General features: G+C 30.2%; 3 protein-coding genes across 3 annotated transcripts; 2 read left to right on the plus strand and 1 right to left on the minus strand.

Moving 5' to 3' along the window:
- Positions 1–4,223: 4,223 nt before the first annotated feature.
- Positions 4,224–8,162, plus strand: HELRODRAFT_106997 (hypothetical protein; the record flags this gene model as incomplete). The annotated part of the gene is made up of 4 exons (XM_009024531.1): positions 4,224–4,844; positions 7,133–7,453; positions 7,626–7,797; positions 7,907–8,162. Exons 1-4 carry the CDS (start codon positions 4,364–4,366, stop codon positions 8,160–8,162), a joined length of 1,230 nt encoding a protein of 409 aa, XP_009022779.1. The 5' UTR covers positions 4,224–4,363.
- Positions 8,163–11,381: 3,219 nt separating this feature from the next.
- Positions 11,382–12,372, plus strand: HELRODRAFT_67244 (hypothetical protein; the record flags this gene model as incomplete). Its single annotated transcript, XM_009024302.1, has 4 exons — positions 11,382–11,525; positions 11,726–11,887; positions 11,968–12,106; positions 12,170–12,372. Coding segments are annotated over 4 exons (648 nt in total), but the record flags the coding sequence as incomplete, so codon positions are not given.
- A 73-nt stretch (positions 12,373–12,445) lies between these two features.
- HELRODRAFT_155903 (hypothetical protein) lies at positions 12,446–13,342 on the minus strand (the record flags this gene model as incomplete). The annotated part of the gene is made up of 5 exons (XM_009024532.1): positions 12,446–12,516; positions 12,574–12,651; positions 12,862–12,985; positions 13,187–13,228; positions 13,316–13,342. The coding sequence occupies 5 exons, from the start codon at positions 13,340–13,342 to the stop codon at positions 12,446–12,448; spliced, it is 342 nt and encodes a 113-aa protein (XP_009022780.1).
- Positions 13,343–15,538: the final 2,196 nt, after the last annotated feature.

Raw genomic sequence — 15,538 nt, forward strand, 5'->3', positions numbered from 1 at the left:
ACGTTATTGGTAAAAATGGTTGTGGTAAAGATGATGGTAGTGATTGCGTAATAACAAATGATGCCGGTAATGATCGTAATGAAAGTGGTGGTTTTAATGATCTTAAAAAAGTAGGTAATAACAATGTAATGAAAGGTGGTGCTGTTGGTAGAAATATTGGTGGAATCAAAATTGATCGGACTAATAATAACTTTTGTGTGGTTAAAATAAAATTGGGTTTACTAAATATAAAATCGATTGGCTCGAAGTACAACATCATTTATGATTTGATCAGTGATGGTTTGGATATTTTTGTTGTTACTGAATCATGGCATGGTTCATCAGAAAATCCCTCCATTGCGTTATCTACTCCTCCTGGTTACCGCTTTGTAGATTGTGTAAGAGATCACGACCCTCTCCATGGTGGATTGATAATATTTTTTCGTCTATGTTTAAAATGTAAAAAAATAGCCTTACCTACAGTTACAACATTTGAAGTTTTGGCGGTAAGGCTCACAGTTAATAGTCAGGAGTTTATTTTGCTCGCTATTTACAGATCGGGTTCTGCACAGCTGTCTGGATTATTTTTTAAAGAACTGATTTCTATTCATTACAGTACTCAGTTCTCGAATTATTTTAACCGGGGACTTCAATGTGCACGTTGAAAAGACGAATAATCCTTATGCTGCTAATTCAAATGATATCTTCGATAATTTTCAACTCATCAATCGTGTAAAAGCACCAACACATTTACGTGGTGGTACACTAGACTTGATAGTAACCTCCGAGGATTTAACAGTTCATGATTGTTTAGTCCATCCAAGTGGAATTTATTCTGATCATAGTTTTATTTGGGCTGAACTGTCGATGACTCGAGGATATTTGGTTAGAATTAAAAAAGTTTCTAAAATGTGGAATCAGATGAATGTTGATGACTTCATCAAACTCGTGCTTGAATCTCCACTCTCCAAATCATGTCAAAGCAATGAGGTAGACAAGGAATTGCATTTATTTAACAACGAGTTAAAATCTATTGCTGATAAAGTTGTCCCTATTCGTGCAGTGACCACCAATAACGTTCGTATGGCTCCGTGGTTTGATTATGATTGCAGGTTAGCCAAGCGTTTGTGCAGAAAAATGGAAAGAAGATACAGAAAAAGTTCACAGTTGATTCATCAAGATGAATGAAAAACTGCGTTGAAGAATAAATCGGAACTTTTCTCTAAAAAACGTCGTCAGTATTGGACAAAAATTGTTGATGACAATAAGATGAAACCAAAAAATCTTTGGCGGGTTGTGAACAGCATTCTCTGTAGGGGTCGTAACGATAAATCCTGCTCGGATATGGATGAACTAACACCTGATCGATTTATGTGCTATTTCAATGAAAAGTTAAGCAAGCTGAGAGATAGTGTCAACAACGATGCTCAACCAAGCCTGGCAGAATTCCAGTCAGGTGTCAATAATAGTTTGTTCTCAACGTTTTCTATGGTTTCTGAAGAGGAGGTAATACAGTTAGTTCAAAATTCACCTACAAAGTCGTGTCAACAAGATGTAATACCTACCCACGTATTAAAGAAGTTTATAAAACTATTCGCACCATTTTTGGCAGACCTTATAAACAGCAGTTTAAATGTGGGACAGTTTCCTTCTGGCTGCAAGCATGCTATCATAACTCCGCTGCTGAAGAAACATAATCTAGACGAAAATGATGTTGGAAACTACACACCAATTTCTAATCTGTCTTTCCTATCCAAAATTATCGAACGTGTGGTTGCCAGGCAAACACTCAGTTACTTGAACAATAACAATTTAATGCCGAAATATCAATCTGGATTCCGTCAGTACCATTCGACTGAAACTGCTCTCTTGCAAGTTTTTTCAGAAGTGTACGGGGCAATTGATGAACAAAATGTGGCAATGCTAGTCTTTCTTGATATGTCATCCGCATTTGATTGCGTAGATTACAAAGTACTTTTAACAAGACTACGTTGCAGTTTTGGAATCTCTGGTGCTGTTCTGAGGTGGTTTGAGTCGTATCTGTTAGGTAGATCACAACAGGTATCATTCGGTGGTAAATTGTCTGAGGTTAATGTTATGCTGTCTGGTGTGCCACAAGGTTCGGTTCTAGGTCTTATTTTATTCCTGATCTATACATCTGAAGTACTAAAGATAATAGAATCATTTAGTTTTTCAGGTCATGCTTTTGCGGACGACTTGTAAATTATTGTTAAGAGCAGGCCAGATTCTTTTAAATCAGAATTGGACAAACTGGTTAAATGTTTGTCTGGGGTCAATAAGTGGATGCAAAAACTAAACCAAAACAAGACTGTTTTTTACCAATTGAAACATGGCAGCAACTTTCAAGAATAGATATAAATTCAATAACTGTTAATGATGAGGTCATCCCATTTTGTCAGACAGCAGCTAATCTGGGCTTCATGATTGATTCAGGTTTGTCAATGAAACAACACATTAAGAAGCTCTCAGCCGAATACTCGTTTCAAATCAGGAAAATCAATCAAATTCGACGATCCCTAGATACATCCACGTTGCAGACGTTGGTTCATGCATTTGTGCACTCACGCGTCGACTATTGCAACAGTTTGTTTTATGACTTACCTGATCGATTCATGGCTGTACTTCAATCAATACAAAATCGAGCCGCAAAAGTTGTTGTTGGAGCTCTAAAATACGATCATGTGTCTCTAATATTGAAGGAACTTCATTGGCAAACCGTCGACAAAAGAGTGTTGTTCAAAATTTCAACACTTGTCTACAAGTCTAGCTCCATCTTATTTGTCTGAGAGGTTCAAAAAGAGATCTTCAAAAGCATCTGGAACACACTTGAGATCCGATGTTTCAAACCTGCTGTTGATCCCAACAACGAGTCTCCGTATAGGCTCTCGTAACATTGCTGTTTCTGGACCAACTGTTTGGAACAACCTGCCTGCTGCTCTCAGAAATCCGGACCTAAACCTGCGTGATTTCAAGAAGAAACTGAAAACTCATTTATTTTCATTGTAATGCATTATTGATCAATTCTTTCTGTTTAGTCGACATGTTCTAAATATTATTTTGTATTTTCGTTATATTGAATCGATTACTTTTCTGTTTATGACCAAATTTTAATCTTATTTCTGTGCGATGTATTATGATTTCTCGTTTGTTATTTCAATTATGTTGTTAAGTTCAGTTTTTGTTAGATAGCGCTTTTGAGATTCCTTTAATTAGCGCTTCATAAATGTTTCAATAATATATATATATATATATATATATATATATATATCAAAATATGATTTTTATCTATTCATACATATATATATATATGTATATATATATATATGTGTGTATATATATATAGAGAGAGAGTGAATTATTTATTAATATAATTATATATAAGTATATATAATAAAAGATTGATTCCAACTTCTTCCCACTATAGTATTAAGTTTTCTGTAATGCGATCGATACTCCACTTTGATAAAGTTCATTTTTAGTTTAGGCATACGGACTGAATTAAGTTTGAAAGCATCATTACATCAGATATATTTTGTTTTTTAAGATAATAAGTTTGCCTAAAATATGGTAACTTAAACGGAAATTTATTATTTGGGTAATATTAAAAATCTAAAATAAAAATCTTCGACTAGATCTTATATAGTAATATAAAGGATATATACCACTAATTGCTAACATATATTTTTCATGAAATAATCAAATTTTTTTGTTAAATAACAGTTTTAGTGTACACATTCAGTAAAAGAATATGTTACTTAAATTTACCAACTTCAAAATAAAATTTCGTTGAACACAAAATGAGTAAGAGAAAAGAAACTAAGAAATGACGCTTCAATGTGTCATCTGTTTGTGACATGCCGTTTCGTAATAACTGTCAACGCATTCACCACAAATTGTAATTGAAAATTCTTCATCTGTTAATTACGCGTATGGGTACTTAATATGTTTAATATTTACATAAGCTAAACACAAATTGTAGTTCTTGGTGATCATTGCAAAGCCAATCAGAAAATTCACACTTAAAAATTTTTGTTTGAAACAATATCGTCTGCGCACACAATCAAATACACACACACACACCGTATATTTATACAATGTTTATGTATGTACCAGTTACTTATTTATATAGATGCATGATGCATGTGTAGTTTTTATATACATTTATTGTATCAATGACTGCATATATCTAGTTTGTTTGTATGTTATAAGTTATCGACCAATGAATTACATTACAAGGTTTATATTGTTTGTTAGCGCTGAACATCAGACGATATTTACTTCTATTTGTATAGTTTTATTTTTGATATATTGATACTTTTTTTGAAATTAATATAAACAATTTTGTTTAAATTATCAGTAATAAATGACTATGGCTTCCTACTTGAAAACATCAATGATATCTGAACAAGCATCTCAAAAGTCATCACAAAATTTTTCAATTCAGCAAAGCGGTTTTCAACAAAACGTCAGCGGTGGCTATTTTGAATTTGATGACGGCGGATGTTACGCTGGAGATTGGGTTAATGGGCAAGCATATGGCTATGGAAAATGTACCGGACCGCAAGGCAAGGGAGAGTTTAGTGGAACATGGAAAGCAGGATTCGAAGTTTCCGGTGTTTACACGTGGCCAAATGGAAACACGTACGCGGGTCAGTGGCTTGATGGAAAGAGAGGGGGCTTGGGTGTGGAAGTGAAAGAAAATTGGAAGTACAAAGGAGAGTGGATGCAAGGGTTGAAAGAGAAATATGGAGTTAAATACAATGTAACTTCGGAAGCAAAATACGAAGGCACCTGGTTGGCGGGCATGCAGGACGGACTGGGAGTTGAAACCTATGTTGATGAAAGTTAGTTCATCGTTGTTACTCTAACTGAAAATTGTATTTTAAATGTTGATATTAATACAAATCGATGCATCAATAAAGCGTTTATAATATCTGTGATAATTTCTGTATTCAAAAAATTTTATATATTTTTTCTTCTAATATACATATGTACATAAATATATATTTATATATTTTTCCTCCTGTATATATATATATATATATTTATATTTATATATTTATAATATATATATATATATATATACCTGCAATTTGTTGTCAACAAGAAATGTAAAGATTAAATTTGCATGATGTGACTGTAGCCAGTCAAATCTGTAAATTAATTTTTCTAGTTTCATTTTTTCTGCAAGCATAGAAATAGTGGGTGCTTCCATTTTGAATATTTATCACATTTTGCTTTTATGCAATTTTCATACATTATCAATTATTATTCCTTTACTTGTTTATAAGTTTTTGTTTACTTATATATATATATATATATATATATATATATATATATATATATATATATATATATATATATATATATTATAGGCAAAATGTATATGTACGTTAAAAGTTATACATATAAATAATTTTATTACAAATATACAACTAGTGACTTTTCAGACGACTGTCTTTGTACTGTACATTTGCAAATGCGTGTACAACATAACGGTTTTAATGTTTATTATTAATAATAATGACGTTGCAGTTGCACGAGAAATTGCGAATTAATAATTCAGACAGATGTTGAGGCGCGAAGTATGCTCCGCTCTGCGTGCACGTGCTCACGTGACTAATCAATAATTCACTGAAGTATTGTTCTTCTTGTTTACAACAGTCGCTCATCCAAATGAAATATACCTACCTTACTGACTCATGGACAACCTAAATGTTTATAAGTTAAAATAAATTAGTAATGCTCAATATTTGAACGATGTTATAAACAAAATTAAACTTTTAGATGAAAACAAATCTTTAATATATATGTATGTGTATATATATATATACAACATACTATAAAAATACACAACATACGATATATATATACAACATACGAAAAATTTATAAATATGTTTATTATATATATATATGTGTGTGTGTGTGTGTGTGTGTTTGTGTGCATGTGTATGTGCACGTGTGTTTTTGGGTGTGTGCGTATAATTATTTCTACATATTTTGATAAATATATGCATACAGTTATATGTATACAAATTTTATGATATATTTTTCATGTGGTCAGCATATGTCAACTAAGTTAATGGTTATGCCAAAAAATTTTTGAGTCAAGTACACATTTTTTTAACTCAACCAGTTTTCATTTTCTCCAGTTTCTTCTTGAGCAATTTTTCTTTCTCCAAAATTTTCAGATCTCTATTGCTATCTTCAATTCTATAATCCCCATCATGGTGTTGCATCTTATTGCCTTTATTCTTTTACCTTCTTTTGTCATTTGCCTTGGTTTTATATAAATGTTAGGATGGCTCAGTTATTTTAGGTGAATATGAAGTTGTTGCGGTTGCGCTAATATAGGAGAACACCAAACAAGGAAGATCAGTGAACGGGAGTGAAAAGAAGAAAAAAATAGTATTCGTTTGGATAGGCTGGACTCTTGTTTCGTCTCTACCGGGAACTAATAAACAGCCCGAATACCTATCAGAATAGTATCGCAGTTTTCTTTCTTTATATAGCTCCCACAAATCACTTCTTTAGCTCTTGGTGTTTTCATTTATTATTGGGGATTGCTAGTTAGATAAGTTAGTTAAGATTTGCAATCCGACAGAGTAATGAGTTTGTTAAGAATTTTCGCTAACGACCAATTATTACTTCATATATAACCGCATGTTGAAACTTTCCTAAATGTTGTTCACTAGTTAAATCAGTCAAAATTGAATATTTTACGAAACAACATTAATATTTTCCAATAAAAACCCATAAAATCAACATCTATACCGTTTTGAAAAAGTTATAACAAAATCAAACTTTCTAAAATGGAAATTTACTTAACTACAAAAGAAGAAGACAAATTTTTATGCCGAATAAAACATTTTTCTTTAGCATTAATAATGTATTTGCAAAAAATGATAACCGATGCTATTTTAATTCTAATTATAACATACTAACCAAGATAAACTTTTTTTGAAAAATAGAGAGACTCAACTATGAGTTGAATGATGCCGAAAACAATTTCACATATAAAATACATATTTGAAATTAACAATATAAAACTATGTTAATTATTTTAATATTTAACTCATTCTTAAAATTTAATTTAAATAAGCGAACTTTTCTAACATGAAATCATCCAGGCACCTATCAAGGTCAATGGTTAAAAGGCATGCGTCATGGATTTGGTGTTAGAAAAAGTGTTCCTCGCGGTATAGCATCAATTTATCAATCTACATCGGAATATTCACCAAATAATTCGCTCAGACCTTCTTACTCTATGCCTAATGGTCTATCGTTGAAAAGAAACACATCTTCCGTGTCAAGCCATGAAGCTCTCATCTATGGTAGCACTTTAGATACACGAAAACCTGACGATTCGGATAGACATAAGGGAGGTTTTGTTTTAATTGAGAAAATAAAAGCATCTTTACCTACTTCCACTTCTCAACGTTTGCAGAGAAGTCGATCGTACAGTTTGAGTAGAACCATTTCGAAAAAGTAATTTATTTTGTATTATATGCGAGCGCACACACACAATAAAATAAAATTGGTTAAATTAATTTTGATGCAGATTAAAAATAAGACGACCGGACAGTACGAATGGTTTAAATAAGTTAGGTCATTTTGGAGAAGAGTTCAAATCAGATCCGTCAAATTTGTCCGGTTCTGGTGATACAGGTAAAAACAGTTTGGCAGCTTGCAGTGTTGATGTCAACTTGGCCAGTGTTGTTGAAACGTACGCAGGCGAATGGAAAAATGATAAAAGATGCGGCTTCGGAATCAGCAAGAGAACGGACGGTTTGAGGTAATTATCAATTATGTTGAATAAAATTATGTTGAATAATTATTTGCAATTAGTAAACAAGCTAACACAGCAAAAAACACTTCTTCCTATTTTACCATTATTTCTTCAGTTATGAAGGTGAATGGTTCAATGACAAGCGATGTGGTTATGGAACGACGTTTTATCAAGATAGATCTCGAGAAGAAGGAAAGTATCGTAACAATGAATTAATATCATCAGTTGATCAGAAACGGAAAATTTTTACAAAAAAAAAACTTAAAGATCGTGTTGAGATTTCATTGCTGGCTGCTAAGAAGGCCGCTGAAACTGCTTATCAAAAGTCTGAATCAGCTCAAACAATGTATGCATATATACTTGTTTATTAATATATCTAATGTGTATAATCAACTATTTTTGAATTTTTGAGGCGAGGAATTGCGAGAGGTAAAGCTGAAGAAGCCGAAGAAATGGCTAAAAAGGCGCATTACTTTGCAGATATTGCACAAAAACACGCCCAAAAGTTTCATCAAATATACATTGAAAAAGGTAAAATAAAATAATTAATTGAATAATAATTTTGACTAAATTTGTGCACTAAATTTTCAATTAGAAAGATTACAACAAGAAAATGAAATTGAAACAAAAACATCTAAAACTGATCTTGAAAAAGGTGATAGCGGAGATAGTCACGTATCGAATTGGTCAGAATCATCTAATAATTCTTCTGACAAAATTTTACATCAGTCTTTTCCTACTTTTGATCAATCCATAATTGATGATAATGTTTTTGATAATAAACACAATGAAGACATCAATAAGACGTCACGTGAAGTTGGCATAAATAGTGAAAAATTATTACCGCAAAATAAAACAGAAATCTCAAGTAGGAACTTCGTCGGCGTAAACTCTCCTTCGTTTATAGAACAGCAGATTTTTTCCACTCAGGGTGAAACAAATTCTCCAACGTTTAACGTTGAATCTAAATTATTGAATTCTGGCTTCGTTCATAGCAGCAAAGTTCTTAATGATGGACGAAAAAAATTTCCAACAACATTATCAACGTTGAACGACCGCAGAGACTATTTTGATAACAGTCCACCAGAAATTCCTTCTTCGCTGCAGCCACTACCGAATGGGTTTATACCATCTTTCGGTTTACCGATCAAAAATCACGTTTACGCCAATGGCAACAGCAAGCTTGATATTTATCTTAATAAAACTCATTCATTTTTTACTGGTACTCTAAACAGTAATATGGTTAGTGTTTCAAAAACTAAAACAGAAGACAGGGTCAAAAATGATAACATCAAAAAGTTTATCATCGATAATGCCGCTCCAACTAATTATAAATGCCACTTTTATGACGTTATCAGCAATTCTAATAAAAAATTAAGTGATGTCAGACGGAGATATTCAACTGATCAAAAACATTTCAATTTTGACTTTTATGATTCCTCAAAAATCACAAACCATTTAACTTTTACACCAAGCAGTAAAGTTTTTTACTTGCCCTCGTCTACTACTTTATCAACGTTTTCAAATTTAAACCAGGAAAACACAGTTCTATCGACTAGCAAAAACTATTTTCAGTTAAATAATTCAATTTCTTCTATTTATCGACAACAATTGAACAGTGAGACGAAACTGGTAATATCTACTAAATCAATCACAAATTTTCCCAAGCCAACTACTTACTCGTTCACAAACTCAATTAGAAGTTCAACAGTTTCAACTAGTAACTCAATCACAAACTCAATAACTTGCCCATCAAAAACAGAATTAGAAAAAAGTGACACGAATCATTTTGCTAATGAACGTGTAAACGCCTTCAATAATCCAGTTTTGCGGAACAAACTTTATTCTAACGTACAAGTTAGTTCGATGAATATTTGAAACTTAAAAATAAACTAATTAAAAAAATCATTTTTTTCAGAATTGGACACAAGAAAATTTCATAGTTGTCGTTTTTCTAATCATTTATGTTATTCTAGCCTTATTATTTTTCGAATATTGGTCATTACGAAACTCGTAAAAAATCTTCCACGTGCCTTTCGAAACGTCTCCGAATATCTAAAAATTCACTCTATCGTTCCTAATTTTTTTTATAATATTTAAATATAAAACCAATATATCAAAGTTTTAATTTAATATAAATACTATAATTTGGTTAATTGTGATTTAAAAGTTTTCACGTTCACTGCATGAAAATTGAATAAGAACAATAAACGATTCGATTCCTGTCATAAATTTAAAAGTTAATGAAAATTTTTTTATTTTGAAGTTTGAAATTCTCTGTTAAGCAACATGAAAAAATAAAATGAATATAATTTTTTTGGATTAGGTTTGAGTTGAAATTAATTATTAAAACTAAACTATTTTCTCAAGTTAAAGAAAAAGGATATTTAAAAAACCAAGCTTCTAGATGTAAAATATAATTAATACATTTCTACTAAATTCCACACTGATATATGACATTATTTTACTATTCTTTAAGTATGGATATATTTTTTTATTATTTCAAATAATATATTTTAAATCAAATGTATACACGTATTATTCACACAAAAAGTATTTTTTGCTGAACTATTCGTATAAAATAAATGATAAATATAAAAATGCACATTGAAAAACTAAAAATAACGTGGGCTGAATAATGACAGGCATAAAAAGTAGGGTGGTTGAAATCGCTTTTGTATTAACTTTAAAACCAAGTTGGACAACTCAATTCTGCATATTTGTGTTCGACAATTTGATTGGTTGGTAACAGAAATCAGTGAGAGTAACATGATTGCTGTTAGATTTTATTTTCATAAGTTTTCAAGTTTTTATTATTTTCAAGTGTGTTGAAATTTTAAACATGGTTGACGCATGCACTCAAGATAGAAAAAGGTTGACGTGCATTGAGGTATAAGCTTAAAGTTAACTTATACCTCAATGTTGATGTGATTGTTTTGGTAATATTAAATGAACAATTTTTTTATTCAGATTCTGGAAAAAGAGAGACCAATTTGAATTAGATGGTTTTAATGGTAGAATGGGATGAAGTGCTTAAGCCTTTCTATTGGAAGTATACAATCAAAGAGAACAATAACTGAAGAATAAGAAAAAATGATATATGGAATATCAGCGTTTAGATATGATATGAATAGACACTCGCTGGTGATTTTTATCACTGACCCGATCAACAATCAAACAGCCAGCCAGTCAGTCAACCAACTGACTGACCGATCAACCGACAGATTGATCAATTTTTGCCCTATACATTTTATACATATATTTTGCACCTGTTGTTTGCAATTATAATGAAGTAGTTAATGAAAGTTATCGGATCTTGTTAACAGTGATTATTAGCTGGAACATCCCTCGCATAATTTCGAACGGTTCGATGTATATATTGTATTTGGCATGGCTTCTCTGTTGTGGCTGCCTACAATTTTTGTTTTATACACGTCGTTTTTATATTTTATTGCCAAAACTGGTTCCAATAACAACCAGTAAGGTAAATTTTACTCGTTTGCAATATGGTGATGGTCTCAATATAAATAAATTGAATATATAAATTGTGAAATAAATCAAATTTTTTAATTAATAGTGTTAGTTTTGGCATCCCGAACAATATTCAAGAATTGTCTAAGTTTTCTGAAGAGTTAAAAGAATATTCAGAGAAGCATCCGTATCACGTCTTTACCATATATTGTTTGACATATATATGGAAACAAACGTTTGCCATTCCAGGATCATTTTTACTTGTATGTAAAAAATACTTGTTCAATATATTTTTATATTATATATTTATAAATTATTATATTGTATTATATATTATAATATATTATATATATATTATATATGAATGACCTCTTAGTTGTTTTTTTGTTGACATATATTATAACTTACAATTTAATAATCTGTGAATTTAAATTTTAAAAATATATAAAAACGTTTTTTTTAGAATATATTAGGTGGAGCATTGTATGGGACTATCAATGGCCTAATTATTACATGTATCTTAACAGCTACAGGAGCTACATTGTGTTACCTTTGGTCTTACTACCTTGCCAGACCTTATGTCATCAAATTCTTTTCAACAAGAATGGAAACACTTTCTGAAAAAGTTTATATTGTTTTTTAAATTCCTTTTTTAACTTTCAACAAATTAATTATTAAATTATTATTACTTTTACTTTACATCAGATAAACAATTTGAATGGATCCTTATTTATGACCCTCATTTCACTTCGAGTGATGCCTATGACACCCAACTGGCTTCTTAATATTACTTTACCAGTTTTAGGAATTCGACTTCATTATTTTACTTTGTCTGTTTTATTAGGTTATACTATAGAAATTTAATAATTTAGTTTTTCTATGTCCTATCTCAATTTTATTTAACCAGGCTTGATGCCATACAATCTAATCTGTGTACAGTCAGGTAGGATGTTGTCTGAGATCCACTCTTCGTCAGATGTCATCACATTGTCAGTTATGGTAAAACTTTTACTCGCAACATTCCTTTTATTAATGCCAAACATTTTAACAATAATATTTAAAAAAATTTTATCAAACAAAACTAAAAACGAATGCAAAAAATTGTTATGATTTGTATAAATGATAGCATTTAATGTTTTGTAAACAAATAAATGTTCTTAAGCTTTATTCTCAATGTCTTCTGTTAGATAGCCACACCAAATACACTAACTATGCAGTACATTGTCTTGTTTTCCCATCTAATAGTGCAGCTTCCTGATAGTTATTAGGATTTATTATTTGTATACATTAAATTTTGATAATCTAACTTACCATCAGTAATACTATCCCAATAACATGAACTAGCTGTGTGTAATCCAGCCCCACTCTTTTGCATTATTACACATGTGACTTGAAAAGAATCAAGGTGATATTTAGATAGTATTTAGATTTGCTTAAATTAAAATTGACGTTAATTTTAAATTTAATATTTTACTCCTGAATTCCCAATGTTTTTACATGGTTTTCCAAAGTTATGAAGCAAAGTGATATATTCATAACTTCAAATTGATATAAATAACATTTGAATTTTCAATAATTGTTGGGTCAATATATTGTTACCAATATATTTGAATGGCTTGCCCAATTTTGATAACTGGTTTAGGCATTGTTCAACTACATTGTTGGTCCACGGGTTGACTTTGCTGTGCTGGTACATACTCCCACCAATTGCACTTTCTATTGCCTTTTTTTAAATTTTGTAATATGCTAAAAAAATGTTTGCAATTATTAATTTATTATGATCAGTGTCTAAGTCTAATTGAATTGTTTATGTAGGTTAATGTAGGTAGGTAAAAGTAGAATGTAAGAATTGTATTTAAAAAATATTTCCATGTTGATTTTAATAAATAATAAAATTTATTTATTAAATAAATAAATAAAATACCTCTTTTATAACGTTGCTGACGTCATCAACCACAAAAGTTGTCTTAAAATTAATTTAGCAAATAACATTATTAAAAATTAATTTTAAAATGTAATTTAAAATTAATCTCAAAATCTAAATTTAACATACTTCCTCAGAGGTGAGGCCGTCTTCCATTTTCGAACGTTAACTAAAGAACACTATCGTTGCTAAGGGCAACAAAATGGGGGATTTATTTGGAAGAAGCGAGATGGATCGTTTTTTTTATTTACCCATATCAATTATAAATATATACATACATATAGAATATATAAATTCTTTTTATTTGGATATGTATATATATATATATATATTTATTTATCAAAAATTTATAAGGGACCTAAAAAGTTTTTCAAAACCATAACTAAAATAATACAATAAATGAATGGTCTAATGATCATTTTAAATTAATAGATACCATTTATAACAAAAATGCATATGATATATATATATATATATACATAGATAGATAGATATATTGACAATATTTATAGGGCCCATTCAATGTTCTTGCAGGGCACTCTCAAAATAAAAAAAACTTAGGCTAATTGTGATTAGAAATTTTTTTTATTTATGTTTCAGGGATTTAACCAAAGTTTATACCAATAAAGAAAGTTTCCGCATAAGAGGTGTCTATATTTTTTTTTTTAAAAGTCTGTGACCAATATATGTTGATAGCAAATATTTACCTTGACATCATTTTTATATGTATGGTAGCATATTTTTTGCTTTGGCACTAGTCCACGATGTCGGCATTCGCCTTCAATAATAAGACCTTTATATTACGATTCATGAGAGTATTTGGTAAGCTTTCGAATAAAAATAATTTTACAGTTGGGATCGTACGTCATGAAGGAATGCATTAAAACGGTCACAGGCCAATTAATGCGACTATTGTTGATTGACATGGTAGGTTTTCTAGTCAGTGTTGCTGCTGTCCCATCAATCCCATGCGTGTTTAAGTTTAACTTTAAATTTTACGACCTTCAAACCTGACAGTGGAATTATCGGGGGGTGACGCGTTTTTTTTATGAAGATTGTCACCAAGTTTATTTCGATTTAAATGTTCAAATTTTCTATTTTCCAGTTTAGTAAGAGTTTTATGTTCTCGGTTAGTATTGTTGTGTTTATAACAGACTTTTGTTACGTTGTTTATCGTTTTTTATTCTAAAAATGAGATGTAATGTTCTGTTAAGTTGTCAAAAATTTTCTATGCCAAGACAAGTGCAAAGCTTAAATGTAAATATAACTTGAACAATTCAAATAAATTATATTTGGACATTTTGTTATTTCTTGAGATCATTTACAAATTATAACGAATCATATCAAGTAAAGTGTACAACAAATGTTATTTATTATCCGTCACTCATCATCATCATCATTCTTTTCTAATTTAACTTTCAGAAGAGCTGCAATAAACAATATTTGAATTTATTTACATATTAACTATTAAGATATTTCAAATGTAAACATTACCACGTCCAGATATATATATATATATATATATATATATATATATATATATATATATATATATATATATATATATGCAATTATTGATTAAAATCACAGCATCTTCGGCGTTAGTTAACATCCTGTCTAACTTCCGACGTCCAAGCAAACAACGAAAACTATAGTATTAAACTACGAACATACCTACTACTCCAACCAAAGAACGTCATCTCTTGTGATGAAAAACAACTGCACTAGTAAACCTGAATCGATAATGGATCATGGCCATCTAATATATTTGTTCAAATGTAATATTGGTGAGTGTGGGCACCATAATTCCGAATATATTGATATGACGACGACCAAGTTATCGAGAAGATTCACGATGCACGTACAAACTGACGCTATAAAGAATCACATGATAGAGAAACACAAAACTTAAATTACTAGACAAATTTTTGACCACAACTTTGAAATCTTACATTACAGTAACCATTATAATTTACGACTAGCCGAATCAATACTCATAGAACAAGACATCCGATAATAAATATTCAACAACGGGCAAATAGAATTCTTCCTACCAATAAATTTACAAACATAGAAATCATCGATAATGAAAACAAGTAAAAGTGTTTTATTTATCGATAATGAAAACACGTAAAAAGTGTTATATTAAACGAAGATTAAAATTGTAAAACTAATTAAATGGGCGTTAAGTAATTACTTTGAACAAACAAGGAATCAACACAGTCTATATATATATATATATAATATATATATATAATATATATATTATATATATAATATATGTATATAATATATATATTATATATATATATATATATATTTACAATATTCTATAAATTCTACCGAATGTTT

This window comes from Helobdella robusta (genome assembly GCF_000326865.2).
Source record: "Helobdella robusta unplaced genomic scaffold HELROscaffold_4, whole genome shotgun sequence".
NCBI lineage: Eukaryota > Metazoa > Annelida > Clitellata > Rhynchobdellida > Glossiphoniidae > Helobdella > Helobdella robusta.